Genomic DNA, 20,562 nt, shown 5'->3' on the forward strand with positions numbered 1-20,562 from the left:
CTCGAGTCACTTCGTTCAGATGCAAAATGACTCTTCATCAGCTGCAATTTTTGTTTGAGGGTGGAACTACAAATGAGGCCAAGCAAAGCTGTGATTTAAATACTGAGTTATCCAGCCCACTTTGCTTGACTCCTCTGACAGCTGCACGACAGGATCGCAAGAACTACCCTGCAGATCTGGCCTGCTCAGTATCCTGAAGTCCGTCACCTGTTTTTTCATGTGAACAAGCTTCCAGGCAAAATGGTTTGTCAGATAAAATCTCCAGGGCCAACACAAGGGATACTTTGGGTGTCCTCTATGCTTTAATGAAACAGGAATAAAAAAAGATAAACCCTTGGAAAAAAGCGAACAAACTGATGCTAGCCAACAGCAGGTGCTTCAAGGAAGATCTGAGGACATTCCTCGGGGAGGCTAAATGGGATAGTGTGCTCCCTCGTTTCCATCCTGCCAGCCAGGTACAGGCTGTGAAGATGATCTGGAAGGAGTTTTAAGTGCTTGCAACATGTCTCATGTTCCATATACCCAAGAGTCCTGCCTCTGCTGTCTCTTCCCAGGCTTGCGTGACAAGTATAAGATAGAGCTAAACACTGTCATTCCTCATATTGTAGCATTTTTAAAAATAGCCTTGGACATGTTAAAATTGATGCAATAGATTGTAGCAGCTTCTCTGCTCTGGGAAACTCAGTAGTGCAAATACATAATTTATTGCTGCTTTTCTTCATTTTTTAGTTATGAGCGCATAGAACCGTTGTTTGACATGGTGGTAGTGAAGCAATGGGCATAGGCTTAGAGATGTGGCCCAAGATTTGTAGTTCCTGTCATTCTTGGTATCAGACCCAAACAAGTAAGGATTTATTGTGAAACTTATAAATGTCCATTAATATTACCAATATACAGCTGGAGACTGTGATTCTTAGCATTAGAGCCTTTAGGTAGATGAAGTAGTTCATGGACACAGAGCCAAGTAAGTGCACCTTTAAAATCTCCCCAACAGTCCTTGATGAGGTGGCTTGCCTGATCACTGCAAGAGCACCAGAGTGTGGGCTTCAGATACGCAAAAATGGCTAAACATTTGTGTGTTGAGCTGTTGGGAATTGGTGCTTGACTCCTGGGTGTGCTGCTTTTTCCTTCTCTTTGGTAGCTCTAATGTGAAAACTTCTTTTGGGAGGGTGGCAGTGGTGAGTAACAGCAGCTGAAGGATGCTGAGGGGCAGGCTGAGTGTTTGCTGGGAGCAGAGGACATCGCTGGGAGCAGTTCTCCCATCCCACATCTCAGCTCTGAAGTTCCAGTAGCGTCCTTTGAAACACCAGTATGGCTCACAGGCACATACCAGCCACGGGGAGCAACCACAGCTTGTTCTTGTTGCTCCAGGGTTTAAAAACAGATGAATCAAAGTGGTGTTTCCCTGGTAGGAATGGGAGCATCAAGGCTTTCCCTTCGTGATGTGAACAGGCTTCTGCGGAGGACGGTTTGTCAGTAGTATTTAGGTGGTGCCGTTTTCTTCCCTTAGTAGACTGAAGATCCAAGTTCAATACAATATTCAGCACAGAAGCTCCCTGGAAGTTTGACGTTTCCCAGATTAAACCTTCAGAAAAACCCAGCCCAGGGGCTTGGTAGCTTTCCTGGGTAGAAGATGGTATTTTAAATTTGAAGTGCTTCAAGTTGTGTTTTAGCTTAGGCTCAAGCAGGCCTTTTCCAACAGTAAGAAACAGTGGCTTCCGTGTCCAAATCTCCAGTGGCCCAGAGAGCACTTGAAGTAGTAGTCAGTGAAGAAGTGCTACTGGCCTCCTGTCCTGCCATGGTTGCTGTCTCGTGACTACTGTGTTTGGGGACTCCCGAGGCAGCTACAGCAGTTGTTTAGCTGGGTTTGGGGTAAGCGTAGAGGGAATGTATTTCTCAGGTGCCCAGTGAGGGCTTGCCTTTGTCATCCAAGGACATCCAAAGTCTTGCAGCAAAGGAACTTGGGTTCCCTTTGCTGGATTGTGTAAGGAATAACAATTTATCTGGGCAAACACCCTTTTCCAGAGGGAGATTAATTCTTGGAAAGCTATGGGAAGGGAGTAGCTGCTACAAGGATATGTCATGTCAGCATCCCATCTCCTTAGCTCTGCTTGTCATCTACTGCCAGCCTACCTTCCTGTGTAAATTCTGTGAAGACACGCTGCTTTTTTGGGTCCCTCCTTCAGTTAGTCCCTCTCATCTTTAAGCCATTGGGTCTGTCACACCAATTCTTCTCACTTGCAGTGTCCTTCTCTTTTGGCAGACAGCCCCTGTCCCAGACTCTGCAACTCCTGTTCTCCGGTGCAGGCAGCAGATGTGATCAGGCAGGGCCTAGGCTCCATGGTGACACAGGCAAGCACTTTCCAAGACGGGGGTTCTCAGTGGCCAGGACCTGAGGATGGAGCACAAGGGTGCTTTTCTGTTGATACCACGTGGGCTCCGGCAGCCTGAGGGCAATCCGAGACCTTGAGTGCTCCCTGCTTCCCGGTGTTTACATAGCTGCCTTCAATACTTTATCAGTTCTTAACAAGTTCTTGTAAAACAGATTTGAACAGCTGCTTCTGTAGTCCGAGTGAGCAGGTTAATAATGTATATTAAACAGTCAGACTGAAGCTGCGTGCGTCATTAGATGGAGAAGCTGAAGCTCACTGGGCTCAGAAGCACCTTCCAGCGAGCGCTCTCAACTTTTCCAGGGTGGAGCAGGTCTGCCGAGGCTGCCAGCTGCTCCATCCTGGGAACTCCTCCATGAAGTGTTGGCTTCAGGTTGCTCTGTCTTTACTATACACCTGAACCCAGAGTAACATGTTTGGGCTCAGTGTCCTTACGTCAGCTCCAGAAACGCAAAAAAACCCATGATGATGATGATGATGATGCAGATCTCTTGCAGAGTATTGTCCCTTCCAGTAGGCTGAAGGATGGAAGTGCAGAGGGAAAGAGGCTTTAAGAACAGCCAGGCTCTGCAAAGCACAGTCTTTAATACCTGGGTTGTAGCACTTGGTTATCTGGCATTAGATGTATCCTCCCACAGCTTTGTCAGTGTATCCACCTGCAGATAGAGTATGGAATAAAAAGCAGTGATCTGTATTCCTGGAGGAGAGGTGCTCCTTGTGGAACTCGTTCCCTGGGAGGAACTAAAGAACATACAGCTGGGACGGCTGCTGGGCTGGGACTGGGATGTGACATTCACATTTCCGTGCAGGGGCTCATCTTTGAGCACAAAGGGATGGTGGTATTCCCTCTTTCTTAATTTTTTTTTAAGACTACTGTTTGGAGGAGGCTTTGTCGTATTTTAGTACCTTCGTATCTGGAAAGATAACGAGTTTGCAACTGGAATTCCCCAATGGCAGTGTGACCACAACACCTCTCTCCTCCCCGAAGTGCGTGACCTGCGGTGTGGAGGAAGCACTGTCGGGATACTGAAGTTACATCACTTCTTCATACTATGAAGCAGCTTTCTCAGTGTAAAGTGGAAAAGAGGCGATAAATAAGAGGAAGACTTGAAGCTGAGGCTGAGCACCCCTTCTTCAGCCCAGTTTTGTGCCAAGTTTTCACCCTTGCTCCATTCTGCACACCTGCATGTGTGTAAGGAATAGGCTTTCTCTGCTCAAGGTGGCCTGCCTGCTGGGGACACCAGCCCCTCCTCGGGTCTCGGAGGGGACACTGCGGGAACCTTCTGCGGCCGCAAAGGAAGGAAAGGGATTGCCAGACTTGGTCTGAGTGATCTGATCCACTTTGTGTTGCCTTTTTGCTCTGTCCCCCTGCACGGAGGTGACTGTGGAAGCCACACAAGCCACGGTTGGCAGCGGTTACTTTACCTGCCTGCAGGAATCCCAGTAAACCAGTTTTCCTGCTTGCTGCACAGCTTCCTGCTTCCTCCTGGCTGAAGTTCAGGGTGTTGATCTGGGTGCCTAGGGCCAGTGTGGTTTGGACCCCGCTGTGAGACACAGTTTCCATCAGTGACCTGCAGTGCGGTGGCCCTTCTCCCCACGGAGGGCTGCCTGCGGGTCCTTCTCAGCTAATCCTATGGCTGCTGTCTGATGCAGAGCAGGTTGCAAGACTTGTGTTTGGAAAACAGTGCCTGGGGCAGACCTGTGTTTATTTTAGGGCTGGGGGAGGGAGCTTTTGCTTTTTATTTAAAAAAAAAACAAACCAAAACAAAGCAAAACCACCAGTGCACATATTCCTGCAGTGGTCTTCTGCTCTGTGTTCTCTGTCCATCCTTCTTTACACTCTGCTTATGCAGAGTTTAGTCTGGAAGTTCAGTCTGGCTCTCAGCTTGGCTTTGGTGATGGTTGTTCTGCCCTATCAGTTTAAACTCTCAGATCTTCATTTCTTAAAGTCAGGCTATATAGTGACATCTTGATGTCTTTTAGGCTTGTTCTCTAGGTCACCACGGTAGCTCCTATTTCGGCAGTAAATTGAATCCTGTCCTATTAAGTGAGATACACCGTACCGGGGAGGACTTAGATTGTTTCCAGCTACGAGCATGTGTGACACTGACATAGGAGCCTTGGGATCATACTTGTTTCCAAGGGTCTTACGTGTCTCTAAGGTCTCCATCAGCTGTTGTTGGACAATGCTGCCTTTGGTCTGAGAAATACGGTAATCTATATGACTTATCAAACGTGATGTGATCCAACCAGCCTTTAGTCATAGTTCACTCATTCTCTGCCTGTTGAATATATGCTGCTTATATGTCTTTTCTTTTCTGTCACATACAGAATACATTCAGAAATATGCAACAGAAGAAGCACTAAAAGAACAGGAAGAAGGCACCGGGGACAGCTCGTCTGAGAGCTCCATGTCTGACTTCTCGGAAGATGAGGCTCAGGATATGGAGTTGTAGTAGAAGAGGCAACCTGCTTTTCAGAGAGACTCTAATTTCCTAACCATGAGAAGCAGACTATAATATTCATATTTAAACAAAGCAATTTTTTTTATTACTAAACAAGGTTTTTATGAATAATAGCATTGATATATATATATATCACCCTTTAGATCTTGATTTTCTTGGTCATTTCTCGAACCCGAGGTGCATAGCATATTCCCACATTCCATTTTGGTAGCAATATGCAGCCCGAATGCATGCATTCAAATTCCATTTGGCCAAGTCAACTTGTGTGCTACTGAACTGTCAGCTAAAACAGCTGCCCTGGTAGGTAGGGAGTTAGCAAAATGATGTTTGCTTTCTTATTGATGTTTCCAAAGACACCACCTTGGATGCTAACATGGAACAGCGTTTTCTCAAAGTATAAAATCTGGGGGATGATATACTAACTGTGTAGATCAGACAGTGGAATAAAAGGTGCTCCTTCAGGTCAACCTTGCTGATCGTATTTTATGTGGAGTCACATTAAAAAAAAAAAAAAAAAAAAAAGAAAAACAAACAGTACAAATGCATGGAGCTATTCAGAGCATTGAAGCTTAAAAATTTTGACTTGGATTTTAAGTCCGTTTTTATATGTGGACTCCTGCCTGCCCTTCTGAACTGTAGGGACTGACAACCACTGGTCTATTTGCTTTTGGGACTTTTGAAAGCCTTCATCTGGATGTTACTCACTTTCTTGGTCTGGATTACGAGCTGTTCCCTTTTCGGGAGGAAAAAAAAAAAACACAAACCACAAACGATGCTCTCTGAACAGTGCTTTGATTTAGCTGGAGCACATGTGAAGTCAAACTCTTACTTTGTCATAGTTTTGAAATTGCTGCCCTTTAATGGCTTCAAGTTTGCTTTTTTTTTTCTCTTGCTTGAAGTATGGTTAAACACCTCGCAAACACTCTCCATCTCCTAAGAGGGTCCTCTGACCAGATGGATTAGCCTTGCCGAGAGCTTCAGATCCACGAAGATTGGCCCATTGGCTGTAGTCCACGAATCCATCGGCACTGATTTTATTTTCCTTTTTTCCTCCCCCTTCTGCACCAGCTTGGTAGCCATCTGCTTGTGTGTGTACAACAGGATTAAAATTTCTTAAAAGTTAACAAAGAATATGATCTAGAAAAATTTGAGATGAATAAAAAAGCCTAAAAGCACCAACTGAGGAAGCAAGTGAATCTGCTCTGTTTTGTTTTGGGTTGTTTTGTTGGTTTTTTTTCCAGGATGCTTCTGAATTGAAATGTTTGATTTCTCCTGGTGTCTTTCAGCAAGCCGAGATTTTTGTTTGTTTGTTTTAAAGCTATGAAATCTATTACAGTAAATGTCTACCTGGGATGCCGGTATACTTGAATTTGGATAATTGTGCATTGGAGATTCAAACTAAGATGGATTTTTAAGGCTGAATGTTACCTGCTGTATTCTTTTGGGGTTTGGAGGGGTTTGGACAGGATGTCTTAATTTGTGGTGCAACCTACAGGACAGTGCATGGAAAAATCAACCCACCCTGAGCAACTCTCGAGCAGAGTTTTGAATGTCAGACTGGTACATTTGTCATTTTCCCAGAATTGTTTGTTTTCTTTTTTTCTTTAGAAATGCCACCAAGTTTTGAGTCATTGGGGTTGGAAGGTTACAATCCTATTTCTAATTCATAAAGCACAATCAATTTATTTTTTTTTCTTTTGGAAAACAAAGAACAAACCTCATGAAGTACCATTTTGCTTTAGCATGATTTTCCTTAATAAAAATATACAAAGAATTTCCTTTATGTTAATTACGGGCATGAAGCAAAGGTTTTTCCTCTCCTTTTTCCCTTTTTATTTTAAAGCAGTAATGTTAGGGCTGTGGCTAGTGACTGTGCTGAAGTTCTCTATCTAGCATTTGTGGCTTGTCGGAAGGGTAATATTAACTATTTAACATGTAATGGTGTACTTAACTCTTATCTAGCACGCTGTTTTTCTCATTACTTTGGGGAGGGAGGGGCCACGTTTTGCTGGCACTGTTTAACTTGCTTACCTGCTGACCTAGCAGTTTGCTTGTGCTATAACCTTTACTGTAGGTGCTACTTAGGAGTAGAGTAAGTGCTGGGTGGTGATATCAGTTTAAAAGGTAAAAAAAAAAAAAAAAAAAACAAAAACGACAAAAAAATCACAATAAAAATTTGTATTTTTTCAATATTGTATAAAAATAGTGTTCTAATTACCTCATCCCCCTTCCTTTGCAGGTTTTTCTTCCCCGTCACTCCATCCCCTCACTCGGATTTAGTGCATCAAACCGCTCACACGTTCCCCCCTCCTTTTGTGAAACGCATATTCTGCTAAACAGGGCTTCCCCCCAAAAAATACCGGTAAAGCCGCAGTTTGCCAGGGCCAGCTCCTGACCCGGGTACGAGGACGCAGCGGGACTCGCGGGGCTTGTCCAAGCTGTGGGGGCTGACGGCTCGAGGGGTCTAGAGCCGTGAAAATGCGTGTCCCCGGCTCTTCCCAACACTCCTGAGCTCTGGTAAAACTCACCGCCCCGGCACAGAGGCTTGCCCTGTGCCCGGCGGCGGAGGAAAACCCGGCTGCCAAAATGCTGCTTGTAAAAATGTCTGTCCTGGATGTAAGATACTTCCAGGGGATGAGGTGGGCTGGGGTCCGCGCTGTGGGTCGGGAATGCCTGTTCCTGCCCACCTTGCACCCCTCTGCTTCTTCCCCTCCATCATTTTTCACTTCTTTTTTTTTTTTCCAAATCTTCCTCCTTCTCCCAAAAGAAACTTCCCCCCCTCACAAACAGTTTGTAAATAAAACTACACCTACGTAGTCTGGAAGAAAAGGTGGAGCCATATCGAAGCAAGATAGCTCTTATTTTGGTCATCTTGAGGGCTTTTTTTTCTTCTTCTTCAAAACACAGTGCTGTTGTCACCTTGTGCTCTGTCAGTGTGATGGGAATTTCTCAGCCAGCCCGTGATGGACCCTGGACCCCGGACCCCTGGTTGATTTCCCCGCTACCAAAATTTGCCACAGCCCCTTGGCGCTGTTTTGGAAACAACCTTTGGCTTCTATTCCTGTAACCTCTCCTTTTGCCGTCGAGGTTTTTGCGTGACGTGAAAAACTGAGTTGCCGTGTCCCTCGATGGTGACACTCGGGGCCGGTCGGTGACCCTCTGTGCCGAGTTTTTCCTGACCCACAGGTCGGTTTGGCGGATGCAGAAGTGTGCCGGCGCGGGGACAGGCTGGAGCAGAGCTTTGCTGTCAACCCGGTATGGCACGGGCTTGTCCTCCTGCCTCCACCATGTCCATGGTTGAACCCCAAGCCATCTCTTTCTTCTTTATGTGTCTACCCATCCCTTAACACGTGCCGGAGAGACGGGGCTCCCCTTCCCATCCCCGCCTGGCGGGTGTTGTCTATCGGCAGGGACCCTCCTCGCAGACCATCGGGAAGGCTGGGAGGTGTTTGACAATTTTCTCTTTTTGCTTCTTTTTTCTCATCCAAGTTCTGCTGGCACTTTAGCAGGGGTGTTTGCAGCATGAGAAATGGCCATGATTTTACTGCCTGTGTGTGGTACCTATCGTGTGATACTTGAAGAGATCAGGGGTGTCTTGCCCGTTGTTTGAGTCGGCTCTTTATTTTTTTTTTTTTTTCTTTTTTTTCTCCTCTTTTTCTTGCGTTGTTGATGTAGTGGGCACATCAGCCACCCTGACATAAATGCCTCTTCTCTAAGAGTATAACCTCTCCAATAGTTGTGTATAATTAAAGAACTGTAAACTTTTTTTAAAATAAAATATGTATATACCTTGAAGCTTGGCTGGTGCTTGATCGCCGAGAGCTTGGTCTTGCAGGAAAGACCCTGGACTTTGCGCCATTGACTCTGCATCCCACCACGACTTCACCCGTGGCCCATCTATGCCAGATCAAAGCCGTTCCAGGGCATCTTCTGCCTGGAGATGAACTGCTGGAGGTGGCAGCAGCGGTTGTTGCACGTACCCAACGCGCTGATGGTAGCGCTCGGGATAGCCAGCTCCTTCCCCAGCTATTTGCAAGCGGCTGGGTGATGATGTCCTTCCATGCCCGGTGACGGCAGCCACAGCACCGAAGCTGATTTTTAGGGTCTTGGGTTGGAAATGAGGGATCAGCGCAGCCACGGGGCATCTGTCCCTCCCCATCCCTCCACCCACACAGCCTCGTAGGGTAAATTTCTTTCAAGGTCTCTTCTCGCAGCAGGACAAGTCGTTACAGGTAACGCTGCCTGAGATGCCGCAGCCATCGTGGGAGCCGTGTTTGGTGTCCTGGACCGGTAATTATGGCAGAGGTGGCTGTTTTCTGTATAATCACGGATAATTTTGGCTTGACGTGACGTGGGGATCAGGGTAATGTATACAGGGGGTGTGACCGGGAGCAGCTCAAGGACCCCCCAGCTGGCATTTTGGGGCTGTGGATGGGACAGGGAAGGGGACAGCAGCCTGGCACATGGCTTGTCCTCATCCTGGTCTAACTCGCTAACTCCAGATTTGCTGGAGCTGAGCGAGACCTTCCTCTCCATCCTCCTCCTCCCCACACCATTCCCTTGCTCCAGCCAGGGCTGTTTGTCACCCCTAAGACCCAGCTTGGGGACAGGGTGGCGTGTCGTGTCATACCAGTGCCACCTGCTGCCAGCACCCAGCCTGGCAGCCCAGGGCACCTTCGGGTGATGCTGGGGGCCGGGGGGGGGGGACACCCTGTCCCATTGCCACCTCCTGGGACCACCAGTCCTTTGGGCTCTGCCCCTTGCCCTGGGGAGGGATCAGGGAAGGGGGGGGACACCCCTGCTGTGTCACCCCCCTCTTTTAGGGGAGCTTTTAGGGTCAGCTGGGGGTGGCACTGTCCCCTCTGCCCAGCAGGTGGCCCCCGTGCCACACCAGTAGCCCCCCACTCTGCCCAGTACAGGGTAGAGCTGGGCCCGGTGCTGGGTGCTCTCCATGTCCCCTGGCTGTGGTCCCATCGCTGCTCTGTCCCCACTGTCCCCTGGGTGCCAAGTGCCACCCGCTGTCCATCCATCCTCCCTCGGGATTTCGGGATCGGCTTGGCCTGGCCCGAGCTCCCACGGGGCTCCCGAGAGGTGGGTGCTGCTTTTGGGGGGGGGGAACCTCAATGCTGGGGTGACCCATAGCTGGTGGCGGGTGCTGCTTGGTGCTCCCGGGAGCACCCAGGGGCCTCACGCTGCCCGGTCTGTGTTGGTGCTGAAGGGCATCAAAGGGCAAACCCTCAGCCTAGGGCCCCCCCCGGGGCTCTGGGTGCCATCTCGCAGGGCTCTGAGTGGGTGACATCCCCGTGGGGCTCTGGGTGCCATCCACGTGGCACTCTGGTTGCTACCACCATAGGGTCTTGGGTGCCATCCCCAAAGGGCTCTGGGTACCATCTCCATCGGGCTCTGGGTGACATTCCTGTGGGGCTCTGGGTGACATTCCCGTGGGACTCTGGGTGCCATCCCCACGGAGCTCTGGGTGGCTTCCCCAAAGGGCTCTGGGTGCCTTCCCCGTGGGACTCGGTGCCATCCCCAAGGGGCTCTGTGCCATCTCCACAGGGCTTTGGGTGCCATCCCCAAGGGGCTCTGGGTGCCATTCCCATGGAGGTCTGGGTGCTGTCCCCATCGGGCTCTGGGTGCCATCCCCACAGGGCTTCGGGTACCATCCCTGTGGAGGTCTGGGTGCTATCCCCAAGGGACTCTGGGTGCCATCCCCACCGGGCTCTGCTTGCCATCCCCACCGGGCCTTGGGTGCCATCCCTCTGGAGCTCTGGGTGCCATCCCCATGGCCACGCAGCCCCTGTGACGCAGGGGGACAAGCCAGCGCTGGCAGGCGCTCAGGGCTCTCGTCCCCGGGGCTGCTTATGGGGTGAGAGGGGCATTCCCTCCCCTCCCGGCTTTGTCCCCGTGCCGGGTGCTGGGACCTTTGGCTGCGGGACCCTCTCCCTGTCCCCCTTGGGGATCCAAAGGACCTTGGGGACCACCCTGGCACCCATCCGGGTGCGACCCCAAGGGATGCCAGCACTGCAGCCTGACCCAGGCTAACAACCCCGGGGGGGGATGTGCACCTTTGAGCCCCAAGCGGGCACCGAAACGGGCCACTTACGGTGACCCCAAGGGCCACGGGGGACACCTGAGCCTGCTCCGCCTGCCCCGAGCCGGCTCCGGTTACGGCCCGAATTATTCCTCCCGGCTGGAAGAAATGCCGTCAGCGCCGGCGGATCTGTGGCCATTACTAATGCATGATGCTCCGGCGGGAGACGGCTGTGCCCGACCCCCCGCAGCGGGGCTGGGGCCCCCCCCGAGCCACCTGAGCCCCTCGGGGAGGGCAGGAGGGACAGAGCCGGGTTTGGGGAAGGGTCTCGCTCCCTCTTCGCTTCATCTGGGCCTGGAACACTGGCTCAGGCCGGTGCTGGACATGCCTGTCCAACGCAGCTGGTCGGGGCCTGGTAAACGCACACCCGGCTGGAGCGCGAGCACGGTGGGACTGGGGCTGTGGCCGTGCTGCCAAATGGGCCTTGCCCAAGAAGGACCCCAGCACCCCTGCCACATCCCAGGTGACCAGGAGTGGTCCTGCAGAGGACGTTCACAGCTCGGTGCGTGTTTGCCGACAAATGTCTCTGGTTTTCCCCATAACCAGTGATTCTGACCCATTTGCAGTCAGGAGGTCTTCCCCCTCCCCGCTCCTTCCCAATTTTTAGCTCTTTTCGCCAAACTCCTCTCCTTCACCCCCAGTTTTCCTCTCCCCAGCTGAGCGCGGTGATGCCAAACCTGGCAGCTTCACCCCTCGCCCACCCCAGACCAAGATCCCCTACAAAGCCGGGGTGGTCCAAGATCCCACCGGGGTGGGATGCTCATCCCTGTGCATCCCACCTGGGGGTGACACCCAGCGGGATGAGCGGTGCCGACCACCTCCCCATCCCTGGGCTTCAACCCCATTTTTAAGCTGGGATCTTGGGGCGGGAGGGATTTTGCCAGCACCAGCCTCGCTGGGACCATAAAAACGTGCCGGGGAGGGCTCCCCGGCTAATGTACTTCAGTTGCGCTCCCTCATCCCTCCACATCAATATTGCATTATCGTTTCCATCCCCATCTGAGCCCAGCGAAGAGCCGTGGAAAGAAACCCGGCCCCGGCCGAACCCCCGCATCGAGTGCCGCCGGGTCTCAGCGCCGGCAGGGCGGCTTTGCCCGACCCCCTCCACCTTTCCAGAGGCTCTTCCAGGTCCGTCTCCATTAAATATTCCGTTGAGGAACAAAAGAAGACAATGTAAATTTTTAAACAGGGCCATTTGCTCTGCTCGGTTTACGCGGGCTGAGGCCTCAATGAAATTTCGGCCGTACCTTCGCGGAGCCGAAATATTGATGGTGCTGGAGAATGGGATGAGCCTGGCGCCGAGGGGCCCCATGCTGCGCTTGGGTGGGCACCACGCAGGCCATCAAGGTGCCTCCCGGCTTGAGGATCATCCTGGGGTCTCGGGGACCATCCCTGGGCATGGGGACCATCCCAAGTTCGTCCTTGCTTGGGGACCATCCTGAGGTGTTGGGGACCATCCAAGGTGCCCCCCTGCTTGGCAACCATCCCAGGTCTCAGGCACCATCCCTGAGCATGGGGACCATCCAGGGTGTCTCCCTGTTTGGTGACCGTCTTGGGGATCATCCTGGCTTCTGGGCACCATCCAAAGTGCCTCCCTGCTTGGGAACAATCCTGGAGTCTGGGCGACCATCCCTGGGCACAGGGACCATCTAAGATGCCTCCCTGCTTGCGTACCAGCCCAGGATCTCAGGGAACATCTCTGGTCATGTGGACCATCTGGGGTGCTTGCCTGCTTGGGGACCATCCCAGGGTCTCAGGGAAATCCCAGGCTCTTGGGGACCAGCCCAGGTCATGGGGACCATCTGGGGCGCCTCCCTGCTTGAGAACCATCCTGGGATCTTTGGGACCATCCCAGGGTCTGGGGACCATCCAGGATGCCTCTTTGCTTGGCAACCATCCTGGGGTCTTGGGGACCACCCTGGGCTTTCGGGGACCATCCCAGGTCTTTGGAACCACCTGGGGTGCCTCCGTGCTTGGGGACCACCCCAGGCTCTCGGACACCCTCCAGAGTATGTCCCCGCTTGGGGACCATCTCATGGTTTGGGAACCATCCCGGGGGACCACCCAGGGTCCCTCCTTTCTCCAGCACCACCCCAGGGTGCCACAGACACCAGCATCCCAAACACATCCCCGTCCCCAGCGTGGGGGGCGAGCTCAGCCCCATCCTGGATGGTCACCCCAAAATCCGGCACCCTTACCCCCATACCAGCCCTCTCCTCCTCCCCTCATCCCTCCCTCCCCTCTTCCCCCCATCTCTCTTGGGGGGCTGTTCCCCACCGACCCCCCCATGTGCTTCACAGCCCCAAGATGCCTCTTCCCAGGGGGTTTGACACCCCCCCCCCAAAAAAAAAAAAATCCGGGAGGCACCGGCCGGCTTCTCCCATCTTCCATCCCGGCGGCCTGCAGCAACCCGATCCCGGTCCCAGCGGGCAGCCTGGCCCCAAACTGGTCGGGCTGGTTTGTGGCACTGGAGCCCAGTGCTGCACACGCACTTTCTGGGCGGGGGGGGGGGCTGCAGTGACACCCCCCATATATACCTATATATTTTTATATATGGTTTGCACCTGCGTGGGTGTGCGTTGGGGGTGTTTGTGTCTGATTGGGGGGGGGTGTAATTTGGGGAGGGGGGTAATTTTAGCGGGGGGTGTGCATCAGTGCGGGTCATCCCCGTGGCTCCAGGGCTGGGGCAAGAGCCGGGGCGGGGGGAACGGGGACGGGACACCCTTCCATCACCCCAACGACAACCGGGGACCCATGCCCCCCCCCCCCCAAACCCCAACCCCCGGAGCCCATCCCCGTCCCCTCGGGGCGGGCGGCGGCAGCTGCGGGCTCGGCGGTGCCTCTCGGGTTGCGGTCCGGTGGGGGGGGGGGGGTCAGGATCGTTTTTCCTCCCCCCCCCCCCCCACCCCGAGGTGTGTGTTTGGGGGGGGGGTTAAGGAGCGAGAAACCGGATCAGGTGCGCGGTCCCGCTGCTGTCGCCGCCCGCCCGGTGTCCGGTGTCCGACAGCCGGTGAACGGCCCCGACGGTAGCTCCGGGGCGGGTCGGACAGCGGCTATAAAAATCACACACCCCCCCAAAAACCAAAAAAACACCCCCCCCCCCAAAAAAAAAAAAAAAAAGGGAGAAAGAAACCGCCGGTGAGAAGCTCCAGCCTTTCTCCGGGAGAGCCGCCCGCCCCGAGGCCGCGGCGATGGGCGGGAGCCGCCTCCCATCCCCATTAAGGGAAAGGAAGGATTGAGGCGGGGGGGGGGGATGTTCTCCTGTTTTAGGAGCCTCCCCCCCACCCTGCGCTGGCTGGGGGGGGGGGTACCCCACCATCAACAGGGCTACCGGGGCGGTGGAGGAGTGGGGGGGGGGGGGGGACGGGACGGACTGCAGTTACCTCGCCGGTAACCGCGGCGGGGCAACTTCGCGAGTGGGCTACCGAGGGGGGGGGTGGTAGTGGCCCAAGGTGAGCCCGGCCCCCCCCCCCCCCCATCCGCTTCCACCCCCGCCCCGGGCCCGGCTCCACCTTCTGGGGCACCTGGGCCAATTGGGAGCCGCAGGGGGGGTCCCCCCGGCCGGGCTAAGGCCGCCGCCGCCGCCGCTCCCCGACACTTGGGCGAGCGCCGGGGCGGCGGGTGGCGGCGGGGACCCCCCCCCGGGGTAGATGGGGGTTAGGGAGGTGGGAAGGGTGGGTGTTTGGGGGGGGTCCCGTGTCCGTCGTCCTCCCCTCCAAGCCCCGGGGTGACACCCCCCCCCCCCCCTCCGTCGGGTCCCGGAGCGGAGGCAGCGCCCGGAGCAGAGGTAAGTGCGGCCGCCTTGGCCCCCCCCTCCCCGGGAGGGAGGGGGGGGTCTGGTTGGGGTCCCCCCCGGGGCTCAGGGATCCCCTCTGCCCCCCCACCTTGGCCACCTCCTTCCCTCCGGTCCCCCCACGCAGGATGCGGCCCCGCGGCGGCGTGTCCCGTTTCCCTCCCCGCTCTCTCCGCTTTTCCTCGACGTGGGGGTCCGTCTCCCCGACTGAGCCCACCCCACTTCACACACCACCACCCCCCCCCTCAGCGTCCCCCATCCTTCCCGGGGTCCCCCCAAAACCTCTGCCGTCGGGGAGAAGGGGGATGGCGGCGATCGCATCTCACCGGGGCGTAGCGGGCGACAACGAAATGGGGGTCCAGCCCCATCGCCCGCAGCCGCAGCCGCCCCTCGGCCTGGGGAGGGGGTATTTTGGGGTTCAGGGGTGCTCTCCCATACCCCCTCCCCGTGCGACGTGTCACCGCTTTGCAGCCCCGATGGCAGCTCCGGTGTCACCAAATAGTGCCGGTAACGAAAGCCCGGGCGTGGGGGAACCTCCAACGTGGGGAGGGTGCTGCTTTGGGGGGGGGGTGTCCGTACCCCCCACCTCCCGGAGTAAGTACCCCCCTGTCCGCCCTCCGCCTCTGCCCCGATGCTGCGGAGGGTAGAGGGACCCCCGGGGGGGGGTCAGGCGTGTCCCCAGCCCTGCTTGGGGACATCGAAACCTCAGTCGGGGGGGGCAGGGTGGGGTCCTGCCCCAGGCTGGGGGATGCTGTGGGGTGAGGGGGGATCCCCCGGGCACTGGGGCAACCGGAGGGGCCACGGCGGGTGTCTCCGGCACTGCGGCACAAATCTGCCCTGTTTAGCCCCGAAACGGAGCTCCCGGCTGCACACGGCAGCTCCGTCGCTGTCTCTCTCTGTCCCTGTCCGTCCCTGTCCCCGTCTCCATCTCCAGTCCTGTCCCCATCCCAAGCCCATCCATCTTTGTCCCTGTCTCTGTCCCTGACCGCATTCCCATCTCTGTCTCCATCCCTCTCTCCATCCCCATCCCCGTCTCTGTCCCAATCTCCATCTCCGTCTCTGTCCCCATCTCTATCCCCATCTCCGTCCCCATCTTTATCCCTGTCCTCGTCTCCATCCCCATGCCCGTCTCCATCCCTGTCTCCATTCCCATCCCTATTCCCATCTCCATTCCCATCGCTGTCTCCCCATCCTCATCCCCGTCTCCGTCCCCATCCCCATCCCCGTCTCCGTCCCCATCCCTGCCTCTGTCCCTGTCCCCATCTCCTTCCCTTCCTTGTCCCCATCCCCATCTCAGTCCCCATCCCCATTCCCATCCCCATCCCCACCCAAGCTCTCCCCGGCCGCCCGCCGGCGATGCCGACGGAGGGGGGACCTGCGGCCACACGAATCGGGGTGTCGAGCGTGGGTGGGCGCCCGCACCCACCGCACCCCACGGCGGGGAAGACATCGGCAGCGGCCGTGGCCCCGAGCCGCCGCGGTCCCTCATCCCTCGCCGTGGGCAGAGGCAGCGGCCGAGCACCATCTTGGTGCTGTCGGTGCCACGAGCATCCCCAGGCGACGCCGGTGGCCTTTCGGGGTTGGGGACGTTTTTTTTGCCCCGTCCAGCCCCAAAACGGGGCTCGGGGACCAGGGGACCCCCCCCACATCCCCAAGCTGAAGGTCTCGGGCCTTGCGGCGGAGCCCTTGGAGGGGGTTGCCGGGAGCGGGGCCGGGGGGGGCCCCGGGGAGGGGGTGGCCAGCATCCGCAATGCGGCAGCTCCCAACGTCATGAGCCGGGGTGCGGCGGCTCCGCAGAGGGGCAGGCTCAGCCCCGGGGCCGGCATGGTCCTGGGCTGCCGCAGTGGCCTTGGGCGGAGGCAGGGGGACAAAGCTTTGGGGGGGGGATCACCCCCAAAAGCTGCCAACCCCCCCCCTCACCCCAAGGCGGGTGGGATGCGGCACCTGCAGACGTTGGGGCGCGGAGAGGGTGGGGTGGCAGGGGGGTCAACGGGGAAGGGCCGAATCCTGCCTGGCGTGGTGCCGGGGCCACGCGGGCCGGCCGACGGTGGGGATTAGGCGAAGCCGTCGCTTTCAAAGTCACGCCAAGGATGGCGGAGGGCTCGGCCTCGCCCGACGTCGTCCCCCCCCCCCACCCCAGGGACCGGTGTCCCCAAGCCACCGTGGCACCGGGGTGGTGTCCCCCCAGGTGAGGACGGTGCCGCGGCCTCGGGGGGGGGGTTCCCTTCCTTTTGGGCTGCTTGGCTGAGCGCCGCGGGGCTTTGGGGGGGCTGCCCCAGGCTTTTGGGGTGCTTTTCTTGGGGGGGGTTGGGAGCAAGAGCTTTGCTGATGGATCCCGCAAGGCGGGTGCGGGTGGTGGGGGGACACACGTCTGTCCCCGCCGGCGTTAACCCCTCCACGCGCAACGTTCCCCAAATCATGGGGATGGGCGAGCCGAGCAAGCGCCGCTGCTCGTCTTCAGCCCCCAAATTCGAGGCCGGACGGGGTGCGAGGGGTCGGTGGCTGCGTCCTCGAGGGTCGGGGGGGGGATCAGCTCCTGCCGACGGATTCGGGGCACCCCGAGCTCATCCCGGGGCCGCTCGGCTCGTTGGGGCCTCGGCTTTGCCGACACAAAGGAGACTTTGTGCCTTCCTCCGCCGCCGCCGCCATGGCCGCTGGGGCCGGTGTCGCATCCAGCCGGGGGGTTCGCAGCCAGCCTGGGGGGGGGCTTTGCAACCATCCGAGGGGTTCGCAAGCTTTTGGGGAGATTTGCAGCCACCCGGTGGGTCCGCAACCTTTTGAGGGGGTCTGCAACTTTCTAGGGGGTTTGCGACCATTTGGAGGGTCTGCAACCATTCGGAGGGGTTGCAATGTTTGGGGGGGGGTTGCAGCCATCCAGGGGGGTTGCAGACATCCAGAAGGTTGCAACCTTCTGGGGGGATTTGCAGCCATTTGGAAGGTCTGCACCCATCCATGGGATTTGCAGCCATCCAGGGGGGGTTGCAGCCTTTTAGGGGGTTTGCAAATATTTGGAGGGCTTGCAGTGTTCTGGGGGGGCCTTGCAGCCATCCAAGGGTGTTGCAACCGTTTAGGGGGTTTGCAACCATTTGGAGGATGCGCAACCATCAAGAGGGTTTGCAAGCTTTTGGGGGGGGGGGGTTGCAGCCATCCGGGGGGTTTGCAAGCTTTTGGGCGGCTTGCAACCGTTTGGGAGGGGGTTGCAACCGATTAAGGGGTTTGTAATCTCTTGGAGGGGGTTGCAACCATTTGGAAGGTTTTTAGCCATCCAGGGGGTTTGCAGCCTTTCGGGGGATTTGCAACATTTTGGGAGATGGGGAGGGGGTTGCAGCCACCTGGATAGTTTGCAACCACGCAGGGGGCTTTGCAACCATTTGGAGGGTTTGCAACCTTTTGGGGGGTGCGCAACCATCCAGGGTCTTTGCAACCATCTGGGGTTTGTGACCGTTTGGGGGGTTTGTGACTGTTTTGGGGGTTTGCGACCGTTTTGGGGGTTTGCGACCGTTTTGGGGGGTTTCAGCCATCCCGGGGGGGGGGTTGCAGCCCTCCAGCAGCATCTGCTCCCTGCAGACCCGAGGCCGAGACACCCGCGTAACCTCGCAAAGGCGGTGGCTGGGAAATGGCTTCCAACGCCAGGTCCCGGCATCGCCTCGGCCCCATCCCTCTACAGCGCATCCCCGAAAATCCCCAGCGCTCGACCAGCCGAGCTGGGGACCGGATTTTTCCCCATCTTTCCCAGAGAGGCGGTATCAGGGAGAGCATCTCCCTTCGCTTGACAGTTCCCGAAGCATTTTTGCCGGTCGATAATAATTTATTCCCATTTTTTTCCATCATTGGAGACCAAGCTGGAGACGTTCGGCTCTGGCTTATGGAGGATTTTGGGGGGGGGAATTAAGGAAAAAAAAAAAAAAAAAGAAGGTGTGAGCTCGCTACTCCTGTTCTGTGTATGGCACTGGTAGAATTCACTGTGCAACCCCGCGGTCAGTGAATTACCATAGGGCCATAAACAGAGCAGAGAAAGACCCGCGAGCCCTGCGGGGCCGTCACCGACGTCGCCTGGCCCGTTTTGGCACTAGCACATTTTTGCTTTTATTTGTAGCTTTCGAGCAATTATGTGTAGTGCCAATATGGGAGAAGGTGGAGAGAGCAGCGCCGGGGTGGGGGACGGATGAGCAGCGGTGCTGGGGAGGTGGTTTCAGCGGGGGAGTGGTGGTGCTGGGAGCGAGGGATGCTGCTGGGGATGGGAAAGTGGAAACCATCCTGATATTGCTGGGGTGATGGAGGGATGTCCGTCAGACCCCATCTGGGGGTGCCATTGGGGGGGGTGTCCATCCCAACGTGGTGTCCCAGCCCGTGGAGGCATCTCGGCCAGGCCGTGTCCCCCGTGGTGGCCATCACGAGCGGGATGGGACAACCCCCCCCCTCCTTGTCCCCTCCTGGATCCACGGTGGTGGCATCTCCCCCCGGTTAAGCCAAGCATCCTCACAGGGGGAATCTGCTGAGGCTGCACGCAGAGTTTTCTGGCTGGATGGGTGAAATTTTTTTTTTTTCCCCCCCTATTTTTTGCAGCTTTCCGCGTGTGTCCCCCCCCCGACCCCATCCCCACGCCAGGGCCTGGCTGCTGAGACGGTGCCGGTGGTGCCAGCAGTGCCCGGCCCCGGGGCTGCCTTTGGCAATGGTAGAACTCACACTGGTGCGGTAGCAGGATCCGGTGGTTCTAGACTTGCCAACTACAGCCCCGGGGAACCGCCGCGGACATGGGCCCCTGGCACCCGTGGGTGCAACCGGCCACCCTGTGCGTCCGTGTCCCCCCCCCCCCCCCCAGGGCTCTGCTGCTGGGCTGGGAGGGTGCTCGTGGGGTCCTGCTCCGTCCAGTATGGATTTGGGGGGAATGCGGTGGGTGTCTGTGCACATGCAGTATGGGGGGGGGGCGGTGATGGTGAGCCCCCTCACACCCCAAGGAGAGGGTTCAGCATTCCAGGGTGTCTCCATGGAGGGGGGGGGGGGGGGGCGCAGAACAGGGACCTGCTGGATACCGGTCATTGGAGCAGCGCAGCCGCGTGTCCCCGCGTGACTCCGGGCGTTAAGGGCTGATCCGGCCCCGCGACGTGGGCAGGGCAGCTGGGGGGGGGGATTAGGTGGCCAATTCCTACCCCCAGCCCTGGATCCTGCCCCTGGCCCTGGATCTGGCCTCGACACAGCCCCCAGTTTCTGGGAAGGGGGGTGGGGGGGAAACTGAGGCACCGGTGAAGCAGCTTGTGGTGGCAGCTGCCTCATGTCCCCTGCTTGTCCCCAGGTGCAGGAGGGATGGTGACAGGTTTTAGGAGGGGGACGGGGGATAGCGTGGGAAGGGGCAGCTCTGGGCTAACATGTTGGGGGGGGGCTGTGCACACCCCCATCACCCCCCCATCAGGCCCAGGGCGGCTGGTCGGGATATGTAGGGCAGCGCTGGGTGATTACGGGGCTTTCGGCGTAAGCCCGCGGAGATTGGATCACGCTGGATTAGGCTGCACACTCAAATCATCCTCCCTGGGCCGGGGGGGTGAGGAGGGACGGACAGGGGTCCACATCACCCTCCTGGGGCTGGTGAAGGGTTGGGGGGGCACAGGCTGTCCGTGTGTCTGTCTGTTCATTCATCCATCTGTCCAGTCAACCCAGCTAGCAATCCAGCCACCCATCCTTTGTCCGTCCAGCCCTCCATCCCTCTGTCTGTCCAGCCATTGAACCATCCATCTGCCCATCCAGCCGTCCACCCATCCATCCGTCGCTCCATCTACCAGTCCATCCGTTTGTCCATCCATCCGGCCAGCTATCCATCCACCCACC

The 20,562-nt window shown here is 56.8% G+C and overlaps 1 protein-coding gene across 5 annotated transcripts in view; it reads left to right on the forward strand.

Moving 5' to 3' along the window:
- The window catches only part of UBE2H (ubiquitin conjugating enzyme E2 H), a 55,714-nt gene extending 47,064 nt beyond the window's left edge, over positions 1 to 8,650 (forward strand). For 4 of the 5 annotated variants that reach the window (XM_052789807.1, XM_052789805.1, XM_052789808.1 and 1 more), the window contains one exon: positions 4,722 to 8,650. In XM_052789807.1, coding sequence (XP_052645767.1) covers positions 4,722 to 4,846 — 125 coding nt within the window. In that variant the 3' untranslated portion in view covers positions 4,847 to 8,650. Of the gene's footprint in view, positions 1 to 2,263; positions 2,353 to 4,721 lie in introns of all 5 variants that reach the window. The other variant, XM_052789806.1, reaches the window with a different exon arrangement.
- The last annotated feature ends 11,912 nt before the right edge of the window (positions 8,651 to 20,562 follow it).

Source organism: Harpia harpyja, chromosome 6, assembly GCF_026419915.1.
Source record: "Harpia harpyja isolate bHarHar1 chromosome 6, bHarHar1 primary haplotype, whole genome shotgun sequence".
In the NCBI taxonomy this organism is placed as follows: Eukaryota; Metazoa; Chordata; class Aves; order Accipitriformes; family Accipitridae; genus Harpia; species Harpia harpyja.